The sequence below is a fragment of the Branchiostoma lanceolatum genome, chromosome 12 (genome assembly GCF_035083965.1).
Source record: "Branchiostoma lanceolatum isolate klBraLanc5 chromosome 12, klBraLanc5.hap2, whole genome shotgun sequence".
Taxonomy (NCBI): Eukaryota; Metazoa; Chordata; class Leptocardii; order Amphioxiformes; family Branchiostomatidae; genus Branchiostoma; species Branchiostoma lanceolatum.
Genome location: NC_089733.1, coordinates 12,400,074 through 12,420,690, shown reverse-complemented (window position 1 = coordinate 12,420,690; position 20,617 = coordinate 12,400,074). Strand labels below are relative to the sequence as shown.

The window sequence follows — 20,617 nt, the reverse complement described above, 5'->3', positions numbered from 1 at the left end:
CTAGTGTGATGTTTTCTATGGTGACCAGCACTATGGGCGACAAGTTTCCAATGGCAATGGGAAGGTGATACGGCAGGATAAACAATGGGGACTTGCAGTCAAAACAGGCCGCTGTACAACAAGCCACGGCTATCTTTAGCACTAGATATTATTTTATATCTAATGATATTACATGTAATTATATATATGACATCCGAACATGTAGATAACAAAACTTGTTCTATAAAATGTATCATCATTCAACAGCGTGCCGTTAAAATACCTTGTCACTTATTGATTTCCATTTCACTTGGCGTAACTATACCCCCTATGATAGATTGCCCAGTGGTATCTCCCGGGCAGCGACAGCGTTTCATGTTCATTAACCTTTCACCTTTACGTGACGTATCCCCCTTGGCAACGGACAGGTAGCACACCGTAGTACACAATGGCGACACGACGTCCGAGCACACTGTGACACGATGAAGGGTGACATGGCAAGTTTGACGCCTCATGCATAATGCAGACATACCAGTGTGACTCTGAACATTACATACTGTTCCACAATTAGAAACCATTCATTTGTGAGGAGTGTGTACGACCGAAGAACGTGTGAGGCAGACGTGACGATTAAGGTAAGAACATGAACATTATTTACGTGGTAAGATATGCATCACACTGTGTGTAACTCGATAGCGAGTTGGAGAATTCTACGGAAACGGCAGACTACTGAAACCATATTACCAAACGTTTAGGAATGATATGTGTTTTGATGTCAGAGATACCTTAAAGATATTCAATAAAAACATAATTCAGATCTAAATATACAGCGTCTCTTATACATACAACCGTAAATAACATAGGTTTTATCGGTCTTATTCTAGTACGGTGTTATAGGGCGACACCGTTGGGAAGTTAGTCGATAGTTGTTGGGAAGAAATGAGATTTTAAAGACGAGCTTCCATACAGAAAATAATGCTAACAAGATTAGTATTCATGGAATGTTCCTGAAATATGATTATAACTGTCCGTGTGCCCTTCCCCAATCCCTACACCGTTCATAACTCACTTAGCCTGCCGTCTATTGACTTAGGCACATTATGCGTCTGTCAACATAAACCTTACTGGGGAATATGATACTTGAATACCAAATTGTTCTTGAAGATTTAGCACTAGTACCCCATCCATGCAGAACTTTAGGATACTATATCTTGATCTAGAGCTCACTTCCAGTATCACAAAGGTAACGGGACAGAAAAGGGCTTTAACAACAATTATCTATTTTTAAAGAAATCCAGGGTCATTGCCCCCATCCCCACCCCCTATTGCAGATCTCAATGCGGACATTATCATGACACATCTCGCCATTAAAAAGGCTGTATGAACATGCGTCATGGCGCTGAATAAAATACGTGCCCTCATTACGGGTTAGCTCAGTAAATTTGTAGGCCTGTGTGGAACACGCATGGCTGCAAATAACACGCTTTTAAGGCCGAGAGATCGTATTTCATCGAACATAATAGCCAAGCCAAGTGTGTAAATACTTATCAGACCGTATTAGCTGTGCTCCCAGCTATACAAGCGTAATTAGTCCAAAGGTTAGACTTGTGAAGACAAAAACAGGTGTCTTTATACTCGTAAACAATGCCTTCAGGCGTTTCTATTTAACTTCTATTTCGTCCGTGACTGTCTATTATAGGTGCATAATATATTTTTCTGCAAAGAAAGCAAGGGACGTCTTGTGTGTCACATTTCAAGGTAAATGTTTTGCTGGCTGTGTGGACCGTGACAACATTTGTGCAATGTATTTACATACCGTGTTGAGTGTGACCTATTATCGATTTCTTTATTTGCAGGAGACAGTTGCAGCAGAAGCAAAGGTCACGTGACTACTGTGGCTGACGTTTGACCACAATGGGATGCAATGTCTCCAAAGGAGCTATGTCCGCCGCTCCATACGACGAGGACGGCAAACAAGATGAAAATTATAAAGTTGTACCCGCCCTGCCTCCTGCCGAAGAAGACGAACAAAAGGAAAAGCCAACCAAAAAGCCGCCCGAAGTCGAGGAGAAACGAGAATTCACGTCAGATCTCGCGAGACTTCGAAAAGAGATGGCGACGTTGCACGGCATGACCGACTTCACCACGTCTGAATCCACCGAATCCCTCACGTTTTTGTTTGACATCTACAAGTTTCACAAAGACAAAACAAGATTCATAGGAGAAGAACTTACCGGACTTGATCTAGCGGGACTATTCTGCAAAGCGTGGAAATCATTACACGAAGTTGACCCTTTGAAAGAAGAAGTGCCAAAAGTTAATCTAAAGAAACTAAAAGGGTGCCTGTGGAATTTTACCGACCAGACGCCCGCTCTGTGTGAAGCGTTAGGCAAAACTGAAGCGTTTGAACTTCTTCTCTCAGACTTGAAAAATCCTGAATTTGACATCGATAATCTCAAATCTCATGATAGAAGATATCTGATGAAGGGAGACCTGGGTATCTTACACAATGCAATACGCTTGTGGAGAGACAACAAGACCGTATACAGAGAGGCAAACGCGGTGGAGCTTCTAACGAAATATCTGAGGTCGAAGTATTACATCATCAAGACGAAGGCGATCCTGACTCTAGCCTACATAGTCAACGATGATGAGAACGACAAACTGAATGCCTCCGCCGACAGTATCAAGTAAGATAACTCGATTGTCTACTATTGCATGGATTGATTTAATATATAGCTACAATGTAATTCAGAAACACTGTCCATGTAGAATACCTGTGTAAATTTACACACAAAAAAACATATAACGTTAGAGGAGGTGGGGACTCAATGCGCCTCTTGTCCAGAGGTGTCCTACCTGGGGCTTGAGCCCCAGTCCTTCTGGTCCAAGTAATTTGAACCAGATGTGGTGAGAGACAGAAGCGCAGACCACTACACCACAGGGACACCCCCGAGCGACCGATGGGCGACCAAACATCCGGCAAATCGCTTAACAAAATTTATAGACAAAGAAATTATATTTTACGTTTTGTGTGTTTTGATGTCTTTTGAATAATACTCTTTGCATCCAGCATCATATTCCAATTCATAAAATCATTGGTCACACAAATTTCTATTTTGGTTGCTCAGCCATCGCCGTCTGGAGTCTGGTGGAAAGGGTAAGGGACCACCCATACATGATATGTTAAGGATGATTAATTATTTCGCCAGGTATATGCTGAACTTACTGAAGACCGCACTAGAGCAGCCGGATCACATGGCGAAGAACTACAACTTCTCGGCGTCCGAGCTCGTCAGCGGCCTGAACGAACTCGCAAGCAACGACGGCAATAAGGTAGGAAATCATGTCATGAATTAGCGTATTTCAAGGCCAAATCAGACAAAACACGTCCACAAAAATGACCTAGTTTCACATGATGTTTGATAGGTCAAAGGAGACCCAATTAAAACTGATAAAACACATCAACTGAGACTGACTTAAGCTTAGCCTACCTGGGTGTCAACTTGTTAAGTTCTAGGCCCTGCCTTTACAGAACTCTGTGAAGGTAGAGCCTGGAAAAAAGGTTTAAAAAAAAACAGGAAATCCACACAAAGTTGCCACGGATAACTTGTCACACACATCTGATGACCAAAACTATATTTCAGAATTAGATATTAATTTCATTTCCATTTCTCCAGGTGAAAATCGTAGAAGAAGGAGGCCTAGCTCTCCTGTATCAGCTTCTGCTGGACGACAGTAGTCTAGAAGAGAACATCCTCGCCGCCAAGGGGCTGTGGATTCTCGCTTTTAACAAGAGCAACAAGGAGGCCATCAAGAAGACTGGCTGCGTTGAAGGTACAGAAGTGAAAACATACCAAATTTGTAAACTATGAAATAAATCAAGCTACTGAATGAATTCTATAAAGAGTCAGACTTTCAGATAGCATCAAGCATCTTTCTCCAGTGACTGAGAATGAGTCTTAAGACAAGTGCAACCTGTCTATAGAGAAGTATCTGAATTAATATGTGGCTGGTTTTTCAGAAGGGCAATTATAACGGCTATAAAGATACAGATACAGATAAGTAGATGTGAGTTACTGAAAAAATAGGTCCTATTAGACCTGTTGAACTACAAGAGCTACTGTTATGTTTGCGGGTGGCAGGGACAACATTTCTTTTACTACTAACGATATCTTAACTTTTTGTATTTGGATATAATCATATGACTATATTTGGAGAGTTCAGATGGAAAATCTAATGATGATATTATATATCTTCACAGCACTGAAATCGCTACAGCGGAAGGCTACAGATCCCGCACTGAAGGAGGTTTGCGCCGGTGCATTGTGGGAAATCAACGGCGGCGGCCATGACAGGTCTCCTACCAAGACCGCAGCGGCAGGTGGTCACGTGATGATCAGCTACCAATGGGACGTGCAGCCGAAGATGCTTGTGGTGAAAGAGAGGCTGACGGAGGCTGGGTACAGAGTTTGGATGGACGTAGATCAGATGGGTGAGAAGTCTGCTTTTGTTTCTACTCGCATGATTCATAATTTCATAAGAAATGACTCCATGACTGATAGTTTCATAATTAATGTATCATTGGCATTTACAGGCTTGCCTAGAAGTCAATCATTTTCCTCAGATGCTGTTTGTCGTTCTGCAAAGTTTTTTGCTGTTTGGCTTCAAGGTTGACGCTGTTATTAAAGGCTAAAAGATCTACACTATATCATGCAAACTCTAACTGTTTTTGATGTCTTATATGTGTCGATCATAATACAAATGTGTACATTTGAACTGAAACTTAGATATATGTCTAATTTTTTCAATGTTGTTTTAAAGAAATATCGATAAAACACTCTTTGTTACACTTTGTCCTCGAGCTAAGGTTTCCCGAATGTGCTTTGTCAATGCAGGTGGAGACATCCTGGAGGCCATGGCCGAGGCGGTAGAGGGCGCTGCTGTCGTGTTGACCTGTATGACTGAGAAGTACAAGGACAGTCCGAACTGTCGGACAGGTAAAATAACATTTCAAACTAAAATAGCAATGATAGAGATCTTTGCTTTGTTATCCTCGGGAGTGTGTGTGTGTGTGTGTGTGTGTGTGTGTGTGTGTGTGTGTGTGTGTGTGTGTGTGTGTGTGTGTGTGTGTGTGTGTGTGTGTGTGTGTGTGTGTGTGTGTGTGTGTGTGTGTGTGTGTGTGTGTGTGTAGCTAGATCCCTCACTTGACTAACATGACTAACATGAATATGTGTGCCATTAATGCCTACTTTGCAGAGGCGGAGTACACCCACAAGCTGCGGAAGGATATCGTTCCACTGAGGCTCCAGCCTCGGTATGACCCTGACGGATGGCTTGGAGCTCTGGTCGGCACGAAACTCTACTTCGACCTCAGCACCGAGGAGAGGATGAGCGAGAACATGGACGGTTTCATCAAGGAACTGGGTGATCGAGGACGGGGAGAACAAGGTCAGGCTTTTCATTTAACTTCATTTGGGCCATATTTGATTACAAATGCTGATATGCTGTAGCTTGATCCAATTACCCACCAACATGGTCGCCATGGGATTCAAATCATAATTACTAGGACTTCAATGAAAAGCCTCTCTTAAGCTATTTAACACAACAAAAGAACAGTCACCAACATTTTGGTTGTTGTTTTGTTGTTGTTGCAATTGGCTCCATAATATACCCTAACATCCAGATCCTTGTTTATCGCCCAGTTATGATTGTGTCAGAAGAAATGTTTATTTAAATATGGGATTTTTAAGCTATGAAGCAAAATACAATCAGTTACACACATTTTTCTTTTGTTGATGCTTCCATTTATATCTAGAGTTCCATCTAATATCTTGATCCTTGTTTACAGACGCTCCAGACGCAGGTTTTCGCCCAGTTGTTCGACACACCGCAGAGGTCGAAGGAGCAACTCAATCCACCAGCGTTGCATCATGGTCCAATGATGACGTCACAAAATGGCTGTCCGACATAGGCATGGACATCTATCGCGAGACTTTCCGAGACTACGATGGACAAATGATTCTACAGCTAAGGAAGTTGTCTTTGAGGGCTCCAGAGTTCTATTACAGCTCCTTGAAATCAGATCTTGGGTTGAAGGACCTTAGCAGTGTGTTAAAGTTTACATCGGAGCTCGAACGTCTCTCTTGAACGAAAGATAGACATGATGATGTGGATGGGGATTAAGCAAATCCAACAGTCTTCCTCTAGTCTCAATATTGAGAATATGACGTTCCACTTCGTTTCAAATTGACTGTCCCCAGAATTGGAACGATGACGTCACAAAATGACTGTCAGAAATAGACTTAGAAAGCTATCGCGTTAGATTTTCCTTTATTTCTTAATTAGGCAAAATAAAGGGCTTTCAAAAGGAAAGGACATTTGGAGAACTGCTAATGCATGTTCAATTTATTTTAAAATCCAATGATATATACAGTCATAAGAACTTAATTTTGCCACGGAATTAAGCTTGTATAAAACAGAGAAAGAATACTTAAATTTAATGAAGATCTGGATCAACATATGTGATGTGCAATATGTCTTCAAGTTTGTGTTATTAGTACCTGTACTGTGCAATATTGTTTTTGTTTTTATGGTTTGTGCATTATACTGTCTGAAATAAGTCATTCTATAAACAGCAAATTGTGCTGAGCAAAAACAGCTTGAATCTTGTCACGAGTCTACGTTTCCACTATCACACGTAAGTATACTTGAGCACACAGGGCATGCATGGATAAACAACTTATTTACATAACATCATTAATTTTCTAGGTTACCCTTTATCACTTTCGCACCAATGAATTATATAAAGAAGATCTCAAACCCATAATGAATCTAGAAACGTATCTATATACCTAGACAATACACTTTTTTCTATCTGCTCTGTTATATACATTTGTGCACTCTTAGTGGTATTTCCTTCTCCCCGTGCAATGAAAAATATCATCATCAAGCAATATGACAACATTGAATATTATTGTAAATCCGTACAGTGTTGCTTTGGATCTTTGACTCAGTAGGAATCTGACTTGGTCTGACCAAAACACTCGTTCGACATATCACAGTTGCAATAGTGCAAAGTGTTACGCACTGGGGCTGCGGCGTTTCTAGTCTTCCTAGCGGCCCTCAGAACTCGCAGCTTCCGCTGCTTTGCTGCTGCCCCCCTCCCCCTACCCTGTTTCCCCCTCAGGAATGATGTAGCGCTGACGAATACGCCTGCCGTGAAGCTGAGCAGCAGGTACAGGATGCAGAAGTTGGAGACGAAGAGGAACAGCGGTCCCACCGTCTCGTGAGCTGGGACGAGTACGTCATAGCTGACCACTCCCCACGGTAGAAACAGTAGGCTGGCTGTGGCGTCGGACAGAGACCGGAATGCTTCCACGTGCGGGCAAAACAGGAGATAACCTATAAAGACAAGGAGATGAGAGAGAGAAAATTAATGTGCTTCGGTCTGATGCCATCCTTTACCGCAGAAGCCAAGAAACTGGTCCGAACAATGCCTAGCAGAGCAAACACCTATCTAGATTAAAGCTAGATTGCCAAAACTTAAACCTTAACGAACAGAAGTAATATTATTTAAACACTCAAAAATCATGACCGGAACATGTCTAGAACAAAAAGTAAGCTATGCTGCAGTACCAAGACAAGCCACCAGGGGTCCCAAAATCTAATCAATCCTGACTGCATACCAAATTCCATAACAATCAATTTAAAGCTTCTCGAGTTATGCTGTTCAACCACAAACTCACACAGCTACCAACAAACTCTACCAAAAACATAACCTTGGTAAAGAACGCCGGATAGTAAAAAATGAGAGTACAAATCTTAGTTGATTTATAACTTCTTGAGTTATGCTGTCCAACCGCAAACACACATCTACCAACAAACACACATCTACCAACAAACACACACCTACCAAGAAAACATGACCTTCTTGGCAAAAAAAGACAAAAATGCTATATAATAAAGAATGAGCGTACAAATTTTAAAATTTAGAGATGACAACAACTCACCCGACAAGCTGAAGCCTGCGATTGTCAGGATGAAGATGAGGAAGCTGCCAAACAGCTTCACTTGAATCTTGATGAGGATATCTGTTAAAGAATTCAACGTCGAGGTATTGTATAAATAAAGACCTTTATTTCACATTTTTGCCACACAGATACAGGTCGCAACAGGCCAGGTCACAACAAAACATGTTGATCAGATATAAAATGAAATGAAAGATTAAACTTCTCTTAGCTTTTCAGTTACAGTAGAGATGAAAGAATTGATATGTGTTCGGTGGAAAGTTTGTCTAGTTGCATTAGGAATATGAATTTTGGCCACTATATAAAGGATTCTTAACTTGATTGTGTCAATGGGAAAATTATCGATAGGACCGCTAAAAAGTGGTCACATTGACCGCGCCATTAGTGGAAAGGTCCTGAATGTGTGACAAGGGTTGTGCATTAGCGCTTACCGAGGTACGTGCGGACCCGGAAGCTGACCCTCATCAGGCTGCAGATCTTCACCAGGTTGAACCAGATCACCATGGCGACGGCGGCGACGAACTGGTCACTCCAGAAGGCGACATCAGTCAGGTCCACGAAGCCACGGTGTTCTGTAAGTAACGTGATTATACGATGTATTCTTATTACACTCAAAACGTCTCACAGTCAAAACTTCCCAAGAAACATGTACTTGTATATTGAACATCGAGAATAAAACTGTTCCGCATGACAAATAGAAGCTGAAGTGAGAAGCTTTCAGAAGGCATTCGCCGATCTTTCTTCAGCTGTGACGTGTAGTCACGTGACCTGTATTTCTTTTACACTGAAAATTCCATACAGTCAAACTGTCCTAACCACTCAGGGGACCGATAAAATCTGGTCTAGGTGGACATGTGGTTACTTTAGAGAAATTCTTGATACTTGTGTCACTGGTAAAAAGTATCTATAAGACACTAAAAAATGGTCACATTGTCCAGGGGGTTCCTATGTAGAGGTGGTCGATTGTGCAGCTAGGTGTGGCTGTATTCTTAGAAAGGTTAAAGCATTTTAGCTTTGAAATCCTTCAACATCAAAAGCAACAACATAATCAACTATATATATACAGATGCAGATACTAAATAAAATCAATTGACAAGAGTTTCCATATAACTATGTCTCGCATTGGCATTTCACTTAGGGATGTATCAAATTGAAGATAGTTAACGAAATACCTCTCTCTACTTCTTGGCTGAGAAGCGACTTCGCCTCCCCCGTAGCGACGTCCTTGAACACGGTCGCCACGATGACGTAGAGTGACGTCACGACCGACGCGATGTCCGCGAGGGTCCAGACTTCGAGGATGAGCGACTTCCCTTCCTTGCGCGCCTTCTTCCCAAGACGGATGATGACGAGTAGGAGACAGACAATGAAGACTGCCTTGGCCACGAGGAGGAAGATGGCGGCGACGCGTGGTGGGGTGAGAGGGAATGTCTCAACTCGGAGAGTCGTGGTCACGCCCCCTGTCGGAGGGAACTCGAACAGCAGCGATACGGCGCTGAACAGGTTGGCGTTGGCGTGGTACAGGGTGATGTCCATCACAAGCGCCGCCGTGTAACGGTCGATCCACCGGTGCTCCTCTAGGATCTGCAGGACCTCTGTCGTTTCCGCTTCCGTTTCGCCGAGGTTAATGCTGTATCCAGGTCCGCTATACGATCCGTTCTTTCCGTGGACAACGCGACTGAATGTTGCCGGCTTTGACTCTGGGAAGGATGCCAGGGTGTCACCTACTAACCCGCTTTGATATGACTTGGCGCACTTCCCTGTTGGGTGTTTCAGAGCCTTCAATGGCACGGTACATTCGCCTGAGGAACAAACGGAGCAAATTACTAAGAAATCATTACTATCTGTCGATGTAAATGCCGTATTGCCGTTTAGGTTTCTATTACTAGATCATTGGTCATTAATCATCGAGTGAGAAGGTATGAACCTGTAATGTCCCAAAGAATTTTCCCAAGACATTGGGTCTCCTCGATAAATGTGGGGGTTCTTTAACGTGCAGAGATTTAAGGTTACCTATAGACGGGACGATAGGATCGCTGGACATTACACCTACACAAGAAATTGCATTTCTGATGGTGATTTCAAGCTGGCGGCCCTGTGTATTAGCCTCAGGCGTCGAATCTCTGCGGGTAAAAGAACCCAACACACTTATCAGGAAAACCCGATGTGCTTGGCACAAGACGCAAATCGTGGCGAAGCCGCAGTGCACTACTAGCTACTTGGGAAAAATCATGTTTCACTCTATTGAGGACTTGATGTAAGGGGTGTAGGTAGTTGTTCTGGCCTTGGCCTCGATGGGGTGTCCTTTACGAGTTCGTTGGTATTGTCGCTACATTTTTACGTTGATCTGTATTCTCCGCTGCAGACTAACTGTAACGTTACATGGTTTCTCTTCCATTTATTCAGTCTGTTGTCCTTTCTTGGAACAGAGCATTAGTCAGAAGTGACGGAAATCATGGAATGTACAAAAAGCTTAGGGATATTACAAATTAGCCCTACTGCACCCTATTACATTAAGGAGAAGAAGAGGACACCGTACCTGTCTGTGCCCTGAACTGCCGTAGATGGATCGGTCCCACACGGTAAGCCGCCATGTTGTTGATGAACATACGGTCCTTCCAGTCCAGCTCCTCACCGTTGTAATGTTGTGCTGGGTACAGCTTACTCGCGAAGGTGTCCTTCATCCAGGGGAGTGCGTCGTCTCTTGACCTAACCTGGAGCGGAAAAGATCAAGTTTGAAGCTGTTGCGATTTGAGCAACATGCTAAACTACCAACACCTCTCCTAAAAAAGATTTACCTGTAAGTAAAAGGATAGAGGGGAGAGAGTTATGCTTTAGTATGATATGCTTCTCAACGCTATAACGTTCTATACCAAGGCAATCAAAGATGACAGACGTCAGCCCTCAGAAGGGTCCCTTGGCAAAACATACAGAAACTGCATTGCACAGAGAGAGAGGGGGCACACAGAGAGGGGGAGGGAGGGAGACGCAGAGACAGTCACACACAAATACAGTCACACATACACACACACACACACACACACACACACATATAAGCACACTCACTCACACACACACACACACACTTCACTCTTTGCAAATCAAGAAAAAAATCTGGCAATTTTCGTTATCAAAATTAGGACAATATAAGAACAATAGAACCTACCGAGTCGGTGTCATCTAAGAAGCCAGCTTTCAGCCCTTCGTTGATGCGGGGAGCAGAAGAACTCCACGCCTCCTGAACCATCAGTAGAGCAGCGGCGATGATGATGATACCCACAATGCTCTGCTTGCCGTTGTTGGTCAGCTGTAGCCAGTTCTTCCTTACAGCTCGTTGCTGTTTCAGCTGTTCCGTGTCCTCCTGTTCCGTCCAGGCGACATATGGCTGTTCAGGAAGGGTATCTGCGAGCCGCGTAGTTTATGACATGTTAAACGAGGGTACCATACGGATCCATATATGAACATACAAACGGTGCCTGTTTTTACAAACATGGCATCTTTGAAATAATGATAATTCAAATATTTCAGAATCTTTCTTTTGATTATATTGCAAAATAAATCAAGAAAAACGTCTGCAGGCCATTGGCCCTACCTCTAATGACCGTCGTTAATTCGTCCATTCGGACTCTTGTGGCAAATAGGGCATCAAGTTTCTTTGCTGTTTCAGTAGCAGTGTAGATTTTGACAGGGAGGCTTGCTAGCCATCCCCTCAACGGCAGCTCCTCCAACACGGAACCCCCTTTTTACGTCTGTTCCAAAAGACGGTGCAGCCCCAACCGAGATGTCCTGACCCCGGGACTTGAACAGGAGTCTACCATGTACCAACGTACCTATTCTAACCAGGGGCTCAAAGGTAAATCCCCTAATGGTCATACCGTATACGATAACTAAAGAAACACATGTTGTAGCAGAGAAAATTTAGATAAGAAAAAATGCGATAGGAAACTGTTACATTTGCTACAATATGTAACACTTGCCGTCGACATGGTGACGTTTCCCTGCTTCGACGTCTTCAGTCGTGTTGTTCTTGTTGTTGCTCTTCTTTGCAGCACAGACGACTGTGGTTCCAAATGCCAGGAAAACAGCCTATGATAAAAAAACACGTTGTGAGAATCACCCCATCTCAATTTTAACACGTAATAAGTCTGAATTTCAAACTCGGGATACAATTACGATTATTGCAGTCTGAAATGAAGACTTATGAACACAGGATTGAGTTGTCATAATTATCTCCATGAAAAAAGGCTTTTTCATGGAGATACTGTTTTGCTTGCGTTCGGTGTTTGTGTGTATGTATGTGTCACCGGACGCTTAAAGTCACCATAACTGTAGAACCTGTACATGGATTGTAATGATTTTTGGTATGTAGGTGGGTGTTAGGAGGAGGAAGGTCAAGGTCGATTTTGGCCCCCCTGGCATGTGTGACTGGAACTGCAATGGCGTATTTGTAAAAATCTTCAATGTAGAAGAACTGAAGAGAGGATCGACAGATCGTCATGTTATTTGGTACACAGGTAGGTTAGACCAAGATGTACACACTTAAGTGCAAACTATGCAAATGAGACCGAATTTGCATAAGTAAGGAGGTAAATCGTTTGCATGTGTGTCGTTGGATGCTTTAAGTCAGCATAACTGTAGAACGTGTAGATGGATTGTAATGATATTTGGTATATGGGTATGCGCTGGGAGGAGAATGGTCAAGGTCGATTTTGGGCCCCCTGGTTTGTGTCCCTGGAAGTACAATGGCCTATTTGTAAAAATGTTCTAAAGGGGAATAACTGAAGAAAGGAACAACAGATTTTCATGTTATTTGGTACGCAGGTAGGTTGGACCAAGATGTACACACTGAAGTGCAAATCATGCAAAGTTAGTGTGTTTGCGCGTGTGTGCGCGTGTGTGTATGTTTGTGTCACCGTGTGTGTATGTATGTGTCACCGGATGCGTAAAATCAGCATAACTATAGAACGTGTAGATGGATTGTAATGATATTTGGTATGTGGGTAGGTGCTGGGAGGAGAAACGTCAAGGTCGATTTTGGGCCCCCTGGTATGTGTCATTGGAACTGCAATGGCGTATTTGTAAAAATATTCAAAGGAGAATAACTGAAGAAAGGAGCGACAGATTTTCATGATATTTGGTACGCAGGTGGGTTGGACAGAGATGTACAAACTGAAGTGGTAATTATGCAAATTCGGACTGAATTTGCATAAATAATGAGAAATATCTACTCTATTGTGGGATTTGAGGTCGCACCATCTGTTGGTCTCTTATCTAGGTCAACTATTCCCAAGGTCCCAACAGCTGGTGGTCAAACCACAAATGGGAACACTACCAAACCTGTGGATACCCTTTGGCACATAAAATAAAACAACCAGCGGCAAAAACAAACAACTAGGGCAAATAAAACACATCATGTATAAAAACAAACTTCATGGAGATTTTGGGTCTTCGGACTCTTGTTCTTTACTGTTGTACAACTATCGCAGAGTGGAACTCATTGTCACCAAATACTGTAACAGCAGGCGCATCATCAACGCCGGGAGTTAGGTGGACAAAGGTTCGGTTTGACAGGTTATTAGATGTGCATGCGATAAAGCCAGTTGCAGTATCCCTGCAAAGCTAGAGTGTTACGCCTGTTGTATCAAGAGAAGGAGAGAAGGAACCTATTTGCAGTACATCTAACAGTTCCTAACAGTTGGCCAACTTACACCAAAACAGATCACTCACCTTAGTTGCCAGCAACAAAAGGAACTGAAAAAAACCTGCGCTGCGTTCGAAGATGATGACAACACCGATACTGGTGCAGAGAACAAGAGATGATAAACTTTACCTGTGCTGGTTGGACCACCACCATGGACTGGAAGAAGGACAGTCCGAACGCTGTGAGCCACTGGACGGACTTGTCGCTGCCCCACTCCACACTGTACAGCAGCAGGAAGAACCCCGAGGCCAGGGTGGTCAGGGCCAGCAGCGCCCAGCCCACGTACAGGAACCAGCACGGCAACTGGAACCCTGAACACTTCGGGGCGTCCTGGTGTACAATAACATGGACGGAGGAAGGATTACTACATACAGCTGTATCCGTATTTCTTAATGTCTTTCAAATTTCTAAATGTCTTTCGGGTATTGCTATTTATATATGCATGTTTAAATGTCTTTCATAAAAACTTACAATGGAAAACTGGAGACAGATATTGACCATTCAAGATCTGACATACTGGCTTGAAAATGTGAAACCATATTACCGATGATAGTGTATTTCCTTCCACATTGAAAAATTCCAATAGAGCATCTTAGGCATCTACGCTAAGGAATTAATCTGAATTTTTGACATTCAAAGTGAAACTATTGATGATATTTTTGTCAAAGTGATGACAATGAACTTTGTCGACAGAATTGTAGTTGAACATCCGAAACTTCCTCATTAACGAAATTGCAATTTTAATACGTACATTTGGGCGACAGCGGCGGAAAATCTGCACGATGATGAAGTTGACGGGGAAAACCTGCAGAGTGGTCATGAGGCTGACCCACAGGGTGTCCGCAGTCAACTGTACAAAACAAAACTTTCAGTACTTTCAGCAAATCAGACAGACACATATGTACATGTATTGTACTATACAATAGTAGAAACGATAAAGGCAAAGGTAAAGGCAAAGGCAGGTCCATCTCGAAGCGTTATGTTTTTTCAACAGCTGATAGTACAATGCGATTGCGCTACGATCTGGCGATTCTACCGGTAGAAATCCCGATCGGTCGTCACATACTCCGATAACGATCTCTACTGTTAGACTCGCCGATTTTGTCAGATCGCAATCTCTACCCGGCCCTGACTTAGAGAGAGAGACAGAGACAGAGATAGAGAGACAGAGAGACAGAGAGGGGGGGAGACAGAGAGAGAGAGAGTGGGACAAAGACAGAGAGGGGGATAGATAGAGACAGAGAGAGGGAGAGACAGACAGGCAGACAGACAAACAGACAGACAGAGAAGTACCTCGATAGGCCCGATGGTGACCACGACGTCAGACGCCCCCTGCTCGGACCCCCGGAACCACATGGCGCTGGTGATCATCTTACAGTACAGCAGGCAGAGGCAGCACGACAGACGCTGCAGTATGATACAAATGTCATCACAACCCATCCAGAGCTTCTTAAGTTTTGCTGACCACAAATATATGGAAACACATACACACACACACACACACACACACGCACACACACACACACACACACACACACAAATATGGATACAAGGCTATCAATAGCTAAGTGCGTGGTGACATAATGTTGAAAAAAGCACCTGAACGCGAGAGAAGTAGCTCCGTGGGCGTGACGTCACCACGGACATCCAGACGTGCCCGTCCTTGAACTTCTCGCGCAGCTTCAGCTTGAAGCGCTGCGCCACGGAGACGTCCGTCTCCGCTGCGGGGGGCAGGGACCTCACGAGACGGCCGTCTCCGTGCTCCACCCCCATCCAGGAGTTACAGACGAACTGGATCCTGCAAAAGGTAAAGAAGAAAATTACTTTTTGATATTATTTAACCATGAAAACTGTGAGGAGCTTCTACGTATGGCTATATCAATGGCAGATGAAGAAAATTATGAACTCTCTACCCCTATCCAGGAGGCACAGACGAACTGGATCCTGCAAAAAGTGAAGAAGATAAAGATGTTTTAACGTTAACATCCCATGGAGTGGTGACAACCGTCAGAGCCGGGCTTATGGCTATATAGAAGAGCTCTCTACTCCCATCCAGGAGTCTCACAAGATCGAACAAGGTTCTGAAAAAATTGGAGAAGAAAAGAAGTCTGGACATTCAACGAATGACGTGGTGAAAACTGTGAGGGGTATATGGCTGTGTGGATGGCTAATGAAGAAAACTATGTACTACTCTCTACTCCCACCCAGGAGTCACTAACTCCGTTATGCAAAAACAATACAAGATAAAAGACAAAAAAGACATTTGGACATTCCAGGCAGCCATGTAAACAGTGAGGGGCTAATATAGCTGCATAGATGGTCGATGAGGAGAACCATGGTTTTGCCAAAAAAATATGAAGAGAAAACATTTAATGAAGTTGTAGCAACTGTGAGGGGCTTATGACTGTGTAGAATGGATACCATACTAACTTAGAATTTTAGTACACAGGATAACTTGAATATCTAGAGTAGCTGTAATGCTTATCCAATAGGAATGCAGCGTTAACACCTTAACGCTTGTAATACCTCTTGTTCGTCTGCAAATCTGTCACCTCCACCCTCTCCAGGAACCAGGAGGCGTGGAGACCCTCCCCCGAGTTGTCGTGCCACACGGTCAGACTGGTCAGACCGCCCAGCGGCTGCGGGGTGGTCAGCAGGAACGTGTCCACGCCTCCGCTTTGGAAGGTCTGGAAAACAGACGATAAATGCATAAGTTGTGAAGGCCATGAGATACCACAACTGGCCATGAATGACCATGAAGGTCTATAGGCTGGTCAGACCGCCCAGTGGTTGAGGGGTGGTCAGCAGAAACGTGTCCACACCTCCGCTTTGGAAGGTCTGAAAAAAAGACGGCAAGATAGTTAGACCTAAGTCAGTGCATACGTTGTGAAGGGCCTGAAATGACACAACGTCCAATGAATGTCTACAGGCATCTGGGGTGGTCCACACCTTTGCTAGAATACCAATGATACGCTATTAATAAAATGTAAAGACCCCCAAGCACCACAAACAGCACCCAATACTTCAAAATATCTACAAACATTCTCAAAACTTACTTAAGTCAAGGGCAATGTGTCTTCTACATAATAATTTCCCTCAATGTATAGAAGGACCAAATTTAACTGTATTTTGACGTGATGATACCTACATTGTACATGTAAATGTGAGGCACAACACAAGAAATTTAACCAAAAATAGTCCAACTGTATAGTATTTTGCAGACGTGGTTAGTTATTTGTTAAGTATTTGTTTGAGATACCACATGTTGTATTTGATACAATTGTTTACAATAAAGTTATCGTCGTGTGTAACTCTGACCATGTCGTCCTTCTCGAAGCCTCTCGGGCCCGTGCTGCCCTTGTTACCCGTCAGCAGGAAGGAGACCTTTGACCTGGTCCCGGATCCCCAGTCATGGCCGGTGTCCACCCTCACCAGGAACCGGTGGAGATGGCATTTACGGTTGCCTGGCACGTTCCTGATGCTCCACTAAAATAAACAGAGAGAGAATTTTATACCAACCTCAAAAAAGCATCTTAGGTTTAGTACCGAGCTTTATCAATCATAAAACATTTTGAGGGATAAAGTGGTTGATGAAAGTTTCCATGACTATCATACCATGTCTTATGGAGATGAGTATAGAAGTAGAACACACTGATGTGCTTGCGCAGCTATGTGGCCAGAGGGCTAAGTAAACGGAGATGCTATACAGAGATCTTACGAAAGTCGCTGTACTTTTGTTGTGCTAATAAAGATTGTACTTTATTGTTGCGGGAAGGACTTTGATATCATTCTGATATCTTCTTTCGTATCCTTCCTTCGAGTAGGATATACCTGGACGTGTCCGCACAATCGCGAAGGATTTGAACCCAGCATCTCTATAGATGCCGGGTTTGCAACTGGTATACCCTAACCACACCACAATGCCACACAATGCCACTATGCCAAAATACCTTGGTGGGCGTGGCCTTTTACCAGCTGTCAGTCAATCAGAGCATCGTCTTCACATTGAGGCGATTCTTTGATTGGCTGGCAGGTGGTTAAAGGCCCCGTCCACAAAAGTGGAAACCTCAGCCCGGTTCAACAGAGCCTCCCAAGGTATATTGCACAGGCTCTGCGTAGGAGCAATGGTTCCGACGATGTCGCTATCCCATCATACCTTCTGCTCATCCTTTCTATCCTTCCTTCGCGCAGGATACAGCAGGACGACGAACAGTCCCGTCACCACCGCCATGGTGGTCCACACGGCGTAGTTGTTGACCAGCTCGTAGAACTTGGTGAAGACGGTCTTGAAGTTGATCTTGTTGGGTTCGGTCCTGGTGGACGCTCCAAACCCGGTCAGGTGGTTACACAGGCAGACTGTATCGGTCAGGGTTGATTCTAAGCTCACCTGAAAGCATTACAGTAATAAGAAACAGTTGTTAGTTTTTTAAGTAACAAAAAAGTGAAGTTAACATTTGAATCCATTGTGTATAAAGGCTTTCAAACATTTTGTCAGACCAACTGCAAGTAGAACAAGACTGGCAATGATAAAAAGACATTGCCATGGCGACGGTGGTTGTTGTTTTAATTTTTACTGTACCCTGCTTAGGGCACAGTGATAGGTGGTGCTGGTCATACAGGATTTCTAACGAAAAGGGCTGTTCTACTGGACAAATACACAGACATGCACGCACGCACACACACAGACAGCAACAGTTCCACTAGATTCTACCAGACACACCCCACTGCCAGAACGAACATCGATTTCATCACAGCCTAATCATGACAACTGAAAACAGCCCACGGACCGGGTTCCCACCATACAAAATGACTATTCTAATCTGATAGGACTGCTGTTTACATGAACAACATGTTAGGCCAAATCTACACAAATTTTAACATCATAGTCCACTTACCAACAGACACAGCATACACCATGCAACAGTTTGTACACTTATGTCCCCAGAACTATAGAACTAAGTCCTCTAGAGTGTGAATGGCGAGGGATGTTAGCTAAGGATGGAAGGCCAGGATGGAATCCCAGGATGGAATGCCAGGATGAAATGCCAGGGTGGAATCCCAGGATGGAATGCCAGGATGGAATTCGAGTCCCACTGGACTACCAGGAACACCAGTCATGAAGGAATTTGCCAGTAATTCCTGGAGCCGTAATGAAATGCCAGCCTGGGAATCTTAATCCACAGAAATGTTGTTGTGTAAAAATGTGTCCCATGTGTTCTTGGAAGTGTACAGGATTATATCAGCAAGAAAGTGGCATCTTATCAGCAGGATAATCATCTAGTACTAGTACAACTGGCTTGCTAAATTTCCTTGCGACAGTGAAATATTTCATTGATTGATCTGGCTTGGACATGTTCCCAATGTCTTGAATGAGGTTAATGCCCTTTAATTAATCTGCTTGTATAGGTAACTTAAGCAGCGTGTGCACAATCGTTATCAGTACAGAGTTGATGCAGTTATGACCTGTTCCCTGAAGAAAGACATTAAATCTTACAGTTGTAAGGACCAGCATTAGGGCATCTAAAAACATTGTAACAGACACACATCGTTTTAGAAAAGAGCAATATTACTGTAGAGCTGAGGTCTTAAATGGGTCATGTATACATAAGCCTGGCACATCTGGTAGACAGATGTAGCTGCCTGTCTAGGTTATCTATGAGGAATTTCCTGAGGGAGGCTTTCTGTCTGACTAACATTCCTAACATTCTTATTGTCTTAATATGCCTATGGACACATGCCTGTACAATTCCTAGAATAGTTGCAATCTGCACACAATACTATATCATTTGGCTCGCCCCTGAGGCGTCGCCAAAAAGTACAGGTAATAATTGCTGGCAACATTTTTTAATTCTATTTGCCTATACACAGTAATGCTTGAACTAGATTTGATCCTGTTTGAACACTTTTACAACTCTTACAACATTCACAACCATACCTGACTTATGTGAAGAACGCAATTGAAACACAATTTGGATATAGGCCTTGCTTTGAAATTCCATTGTTTTTTTTTTGGTGATACCCGAGTTATCTTGCAAGATTTCTCTCTGCACTTAGAAAAGAGTCAATGCCTCCAAAGGGTTTCTTCTAAGGACAACTTTGACCATGTTATTTTTGTCTTACCCGACAACCGTCTCCTTTCCACGAGCCCGACTCTTCGTCCCAGAACAGGCAGTTCAGCCGCACGATATGCACCGAATACAGGCATCCTGACGGCGGGCATTCTGGAAAGGTACAAAGAAAAGCCAGTAAGAAAATGGAAGAATTCTTTAATTTGTGTTAAATGATGAGTATCTTCATGTTTCTCCTCGCCCAGTCGGTTACCCAATAAAGCTTCACGAAGATCACAAAAATACGTCAAGTATTAGTACGTCATTTTCGCCAACATTCGAACGCGTTCTAATGACGTGCACACATGAACGCAAACGAACGCGTTGGAATGTCGGCGGAAATGACGTACTCATCTTTTTGGCACTCACCGTCTATCTGCAGCCCTATGGTGTACTCCTCTGTACCGTTGTCCACTGCTGTGTCCGGCTGCAGTATGATGTAGGCGGTGTGGACATTGTCGTGAGGAGGTACGGTCTTCATCATGAAGTCATCCATGTTGAGGTCTCTCCTGTGTTAGAAAAAACAAACTTAAGTCTCACATTTACACCAATACCAAGAAGCGGGAAGAAACCAGACCTATGTGCTTGACTACGATACCCGTATTAAACGGTAAATATGTATTATCTGTGACCTATACTTGGCTCAGTTGCGTAAAATTTGTTGGTTAAGCGGTTGGACGCCACAGTTACATGTACCTCTTCTAGTGTCCTTCGGGGAGGTCAGTGTGTAACCTAACTTAGCCTATCAGATGGCAGAGTACCTTAGGATTATCTGAAGCCAAGTCTTGATCTGAAGTCAA

The 20,617-nt window shown here is 43.4% G+C and overlaps 2 protein-coding genes across 2 annotated transcripts in view; one reads left to right on the top strand and one right to left on the bottom strand.

The window, feature by feature from the left end:
• Nucleotides 1-384: 384 nt before the first annotated feature.
• On the top strand, nucleotides 385-6,646 carry LOC136446070 (uncharacterized). The gene is made up of 8 exons (XM_066444346.1): nucleotides 385-614; nucleotides 1,836-2,669; nucleotides 3,192-3,315; nucleotides 3,660-3,816; nucleotides 4,244-4,474; nucleotides 4,878-4,979; nucleotides 5,239-5,430; nucleotides 5,831-6,646. The coding sequence occupies exons 2-8, from the start codon at nucleotides 1,894-1,896 to the stop codon at nucleotides 6,127-6,129; spliced, it is 1,881 nt and encodes a 626-aa protein (XP_066300443.1). The 5' UTR covers nucleotides 385-614; nucleotides 1,836-1,893; the 3' UTR covers nucleotides 6,130-6,646.
• Nucleotides 6,356-20,617, bottom strand: part of LOC136445764 (polycystin-1-like protein 2) — a 20,661-nt gene continuing 6,399 nt past the window's right edge. The window contains exons 12-27 of the mRNA XM_066443902.1: nucleotides 20,187-20,326; nucleotides 19,831-19,931; nucleotides 17,867-18,097; nucleotides 17,029-17,196; nucleotides 16,237-16,397; nucleotides 15,310-15,508; nucleotides 15,004-15,117; nucleotides 14,462-14,560; nucleotides 13,840-14,040; nucleotides 11,987-12,095; nucleotides 11,176-11,411; nucleotides 10,549-10,723; nucleotides 9,182-9,811; nucleotides 8,441-8,581; nucleotides 7,992-8,072; nucleotides 6,356-7,383 (exon numbers count right to left, since the gene is read on the bottom strand). Coding sequence (XP_066299999.1) covers nucleotides 6,992-7,383; nucleotides 7,992-8,072; nucleotides 8,441-8,581; nucleotides 9,182-9,811; nucleotides 10,549-10,723; nucleotides 11,176-11,411; nucleotides 11,987-12,095; nucleotides 13,840-14,040; nucleotides 14,462-14,560; nucleotides 15,004-15,117; nucleotides 15,310-15,508; nucleotides 16,237-16,397; nucleotides 17,029-17,196; nucleotides 17,867-18,097; nucleotides 19,831-19,931; nucleotides 20,187-20,326 — 3,178 coding nt within the window. The 3' untranslated portion in view covers nucleotides 6,356-6,991. The remainder of the gene's footprint in view (nucleotides 7,384-7,991; nucleotides 8,073-8,440; nucleotides 8,582-9,181; nucleotides 9,812-10,548; nucleotides 10,724-11,175; nucleotides 11,412-11,986; nucleotides 12,096-13,839; nucleotides 14,041-14,461; nucleotides 14,561-15,003; nucleotides 15,118-15,309; nucleotides 15,509-16,236; nucleotides 16,398-17,028; nucleotides 17,197-17,866; nucleotides 18,098-19,830; nucleotides 19,932-20,186; nucleotides 20,327-20,617) is intronic.

Coding starts and splice junctions, on each gene's coding strand:
- LOC136446070 (XM_066444346.1), top strand. CDS start 1,894: ATGGGATGCAATGTCTCCAAAGGAGCTATGTCCGCCGCTCCATACGAC. Junction 2,670..3,191: donor GCCTCCGCCGACAGTATCAA/GTAAGATAACTC, acceptor TTATTTCGCCAG/GTATATGCTGAACTTACTGA. Junction 3,316..3,659: donor CAAGCAACGACGGCAATAAG/GTAGGAAATCAT, acceptor CCATTTCTCCAG/GTGAAAATCGTAGAAGAAGG.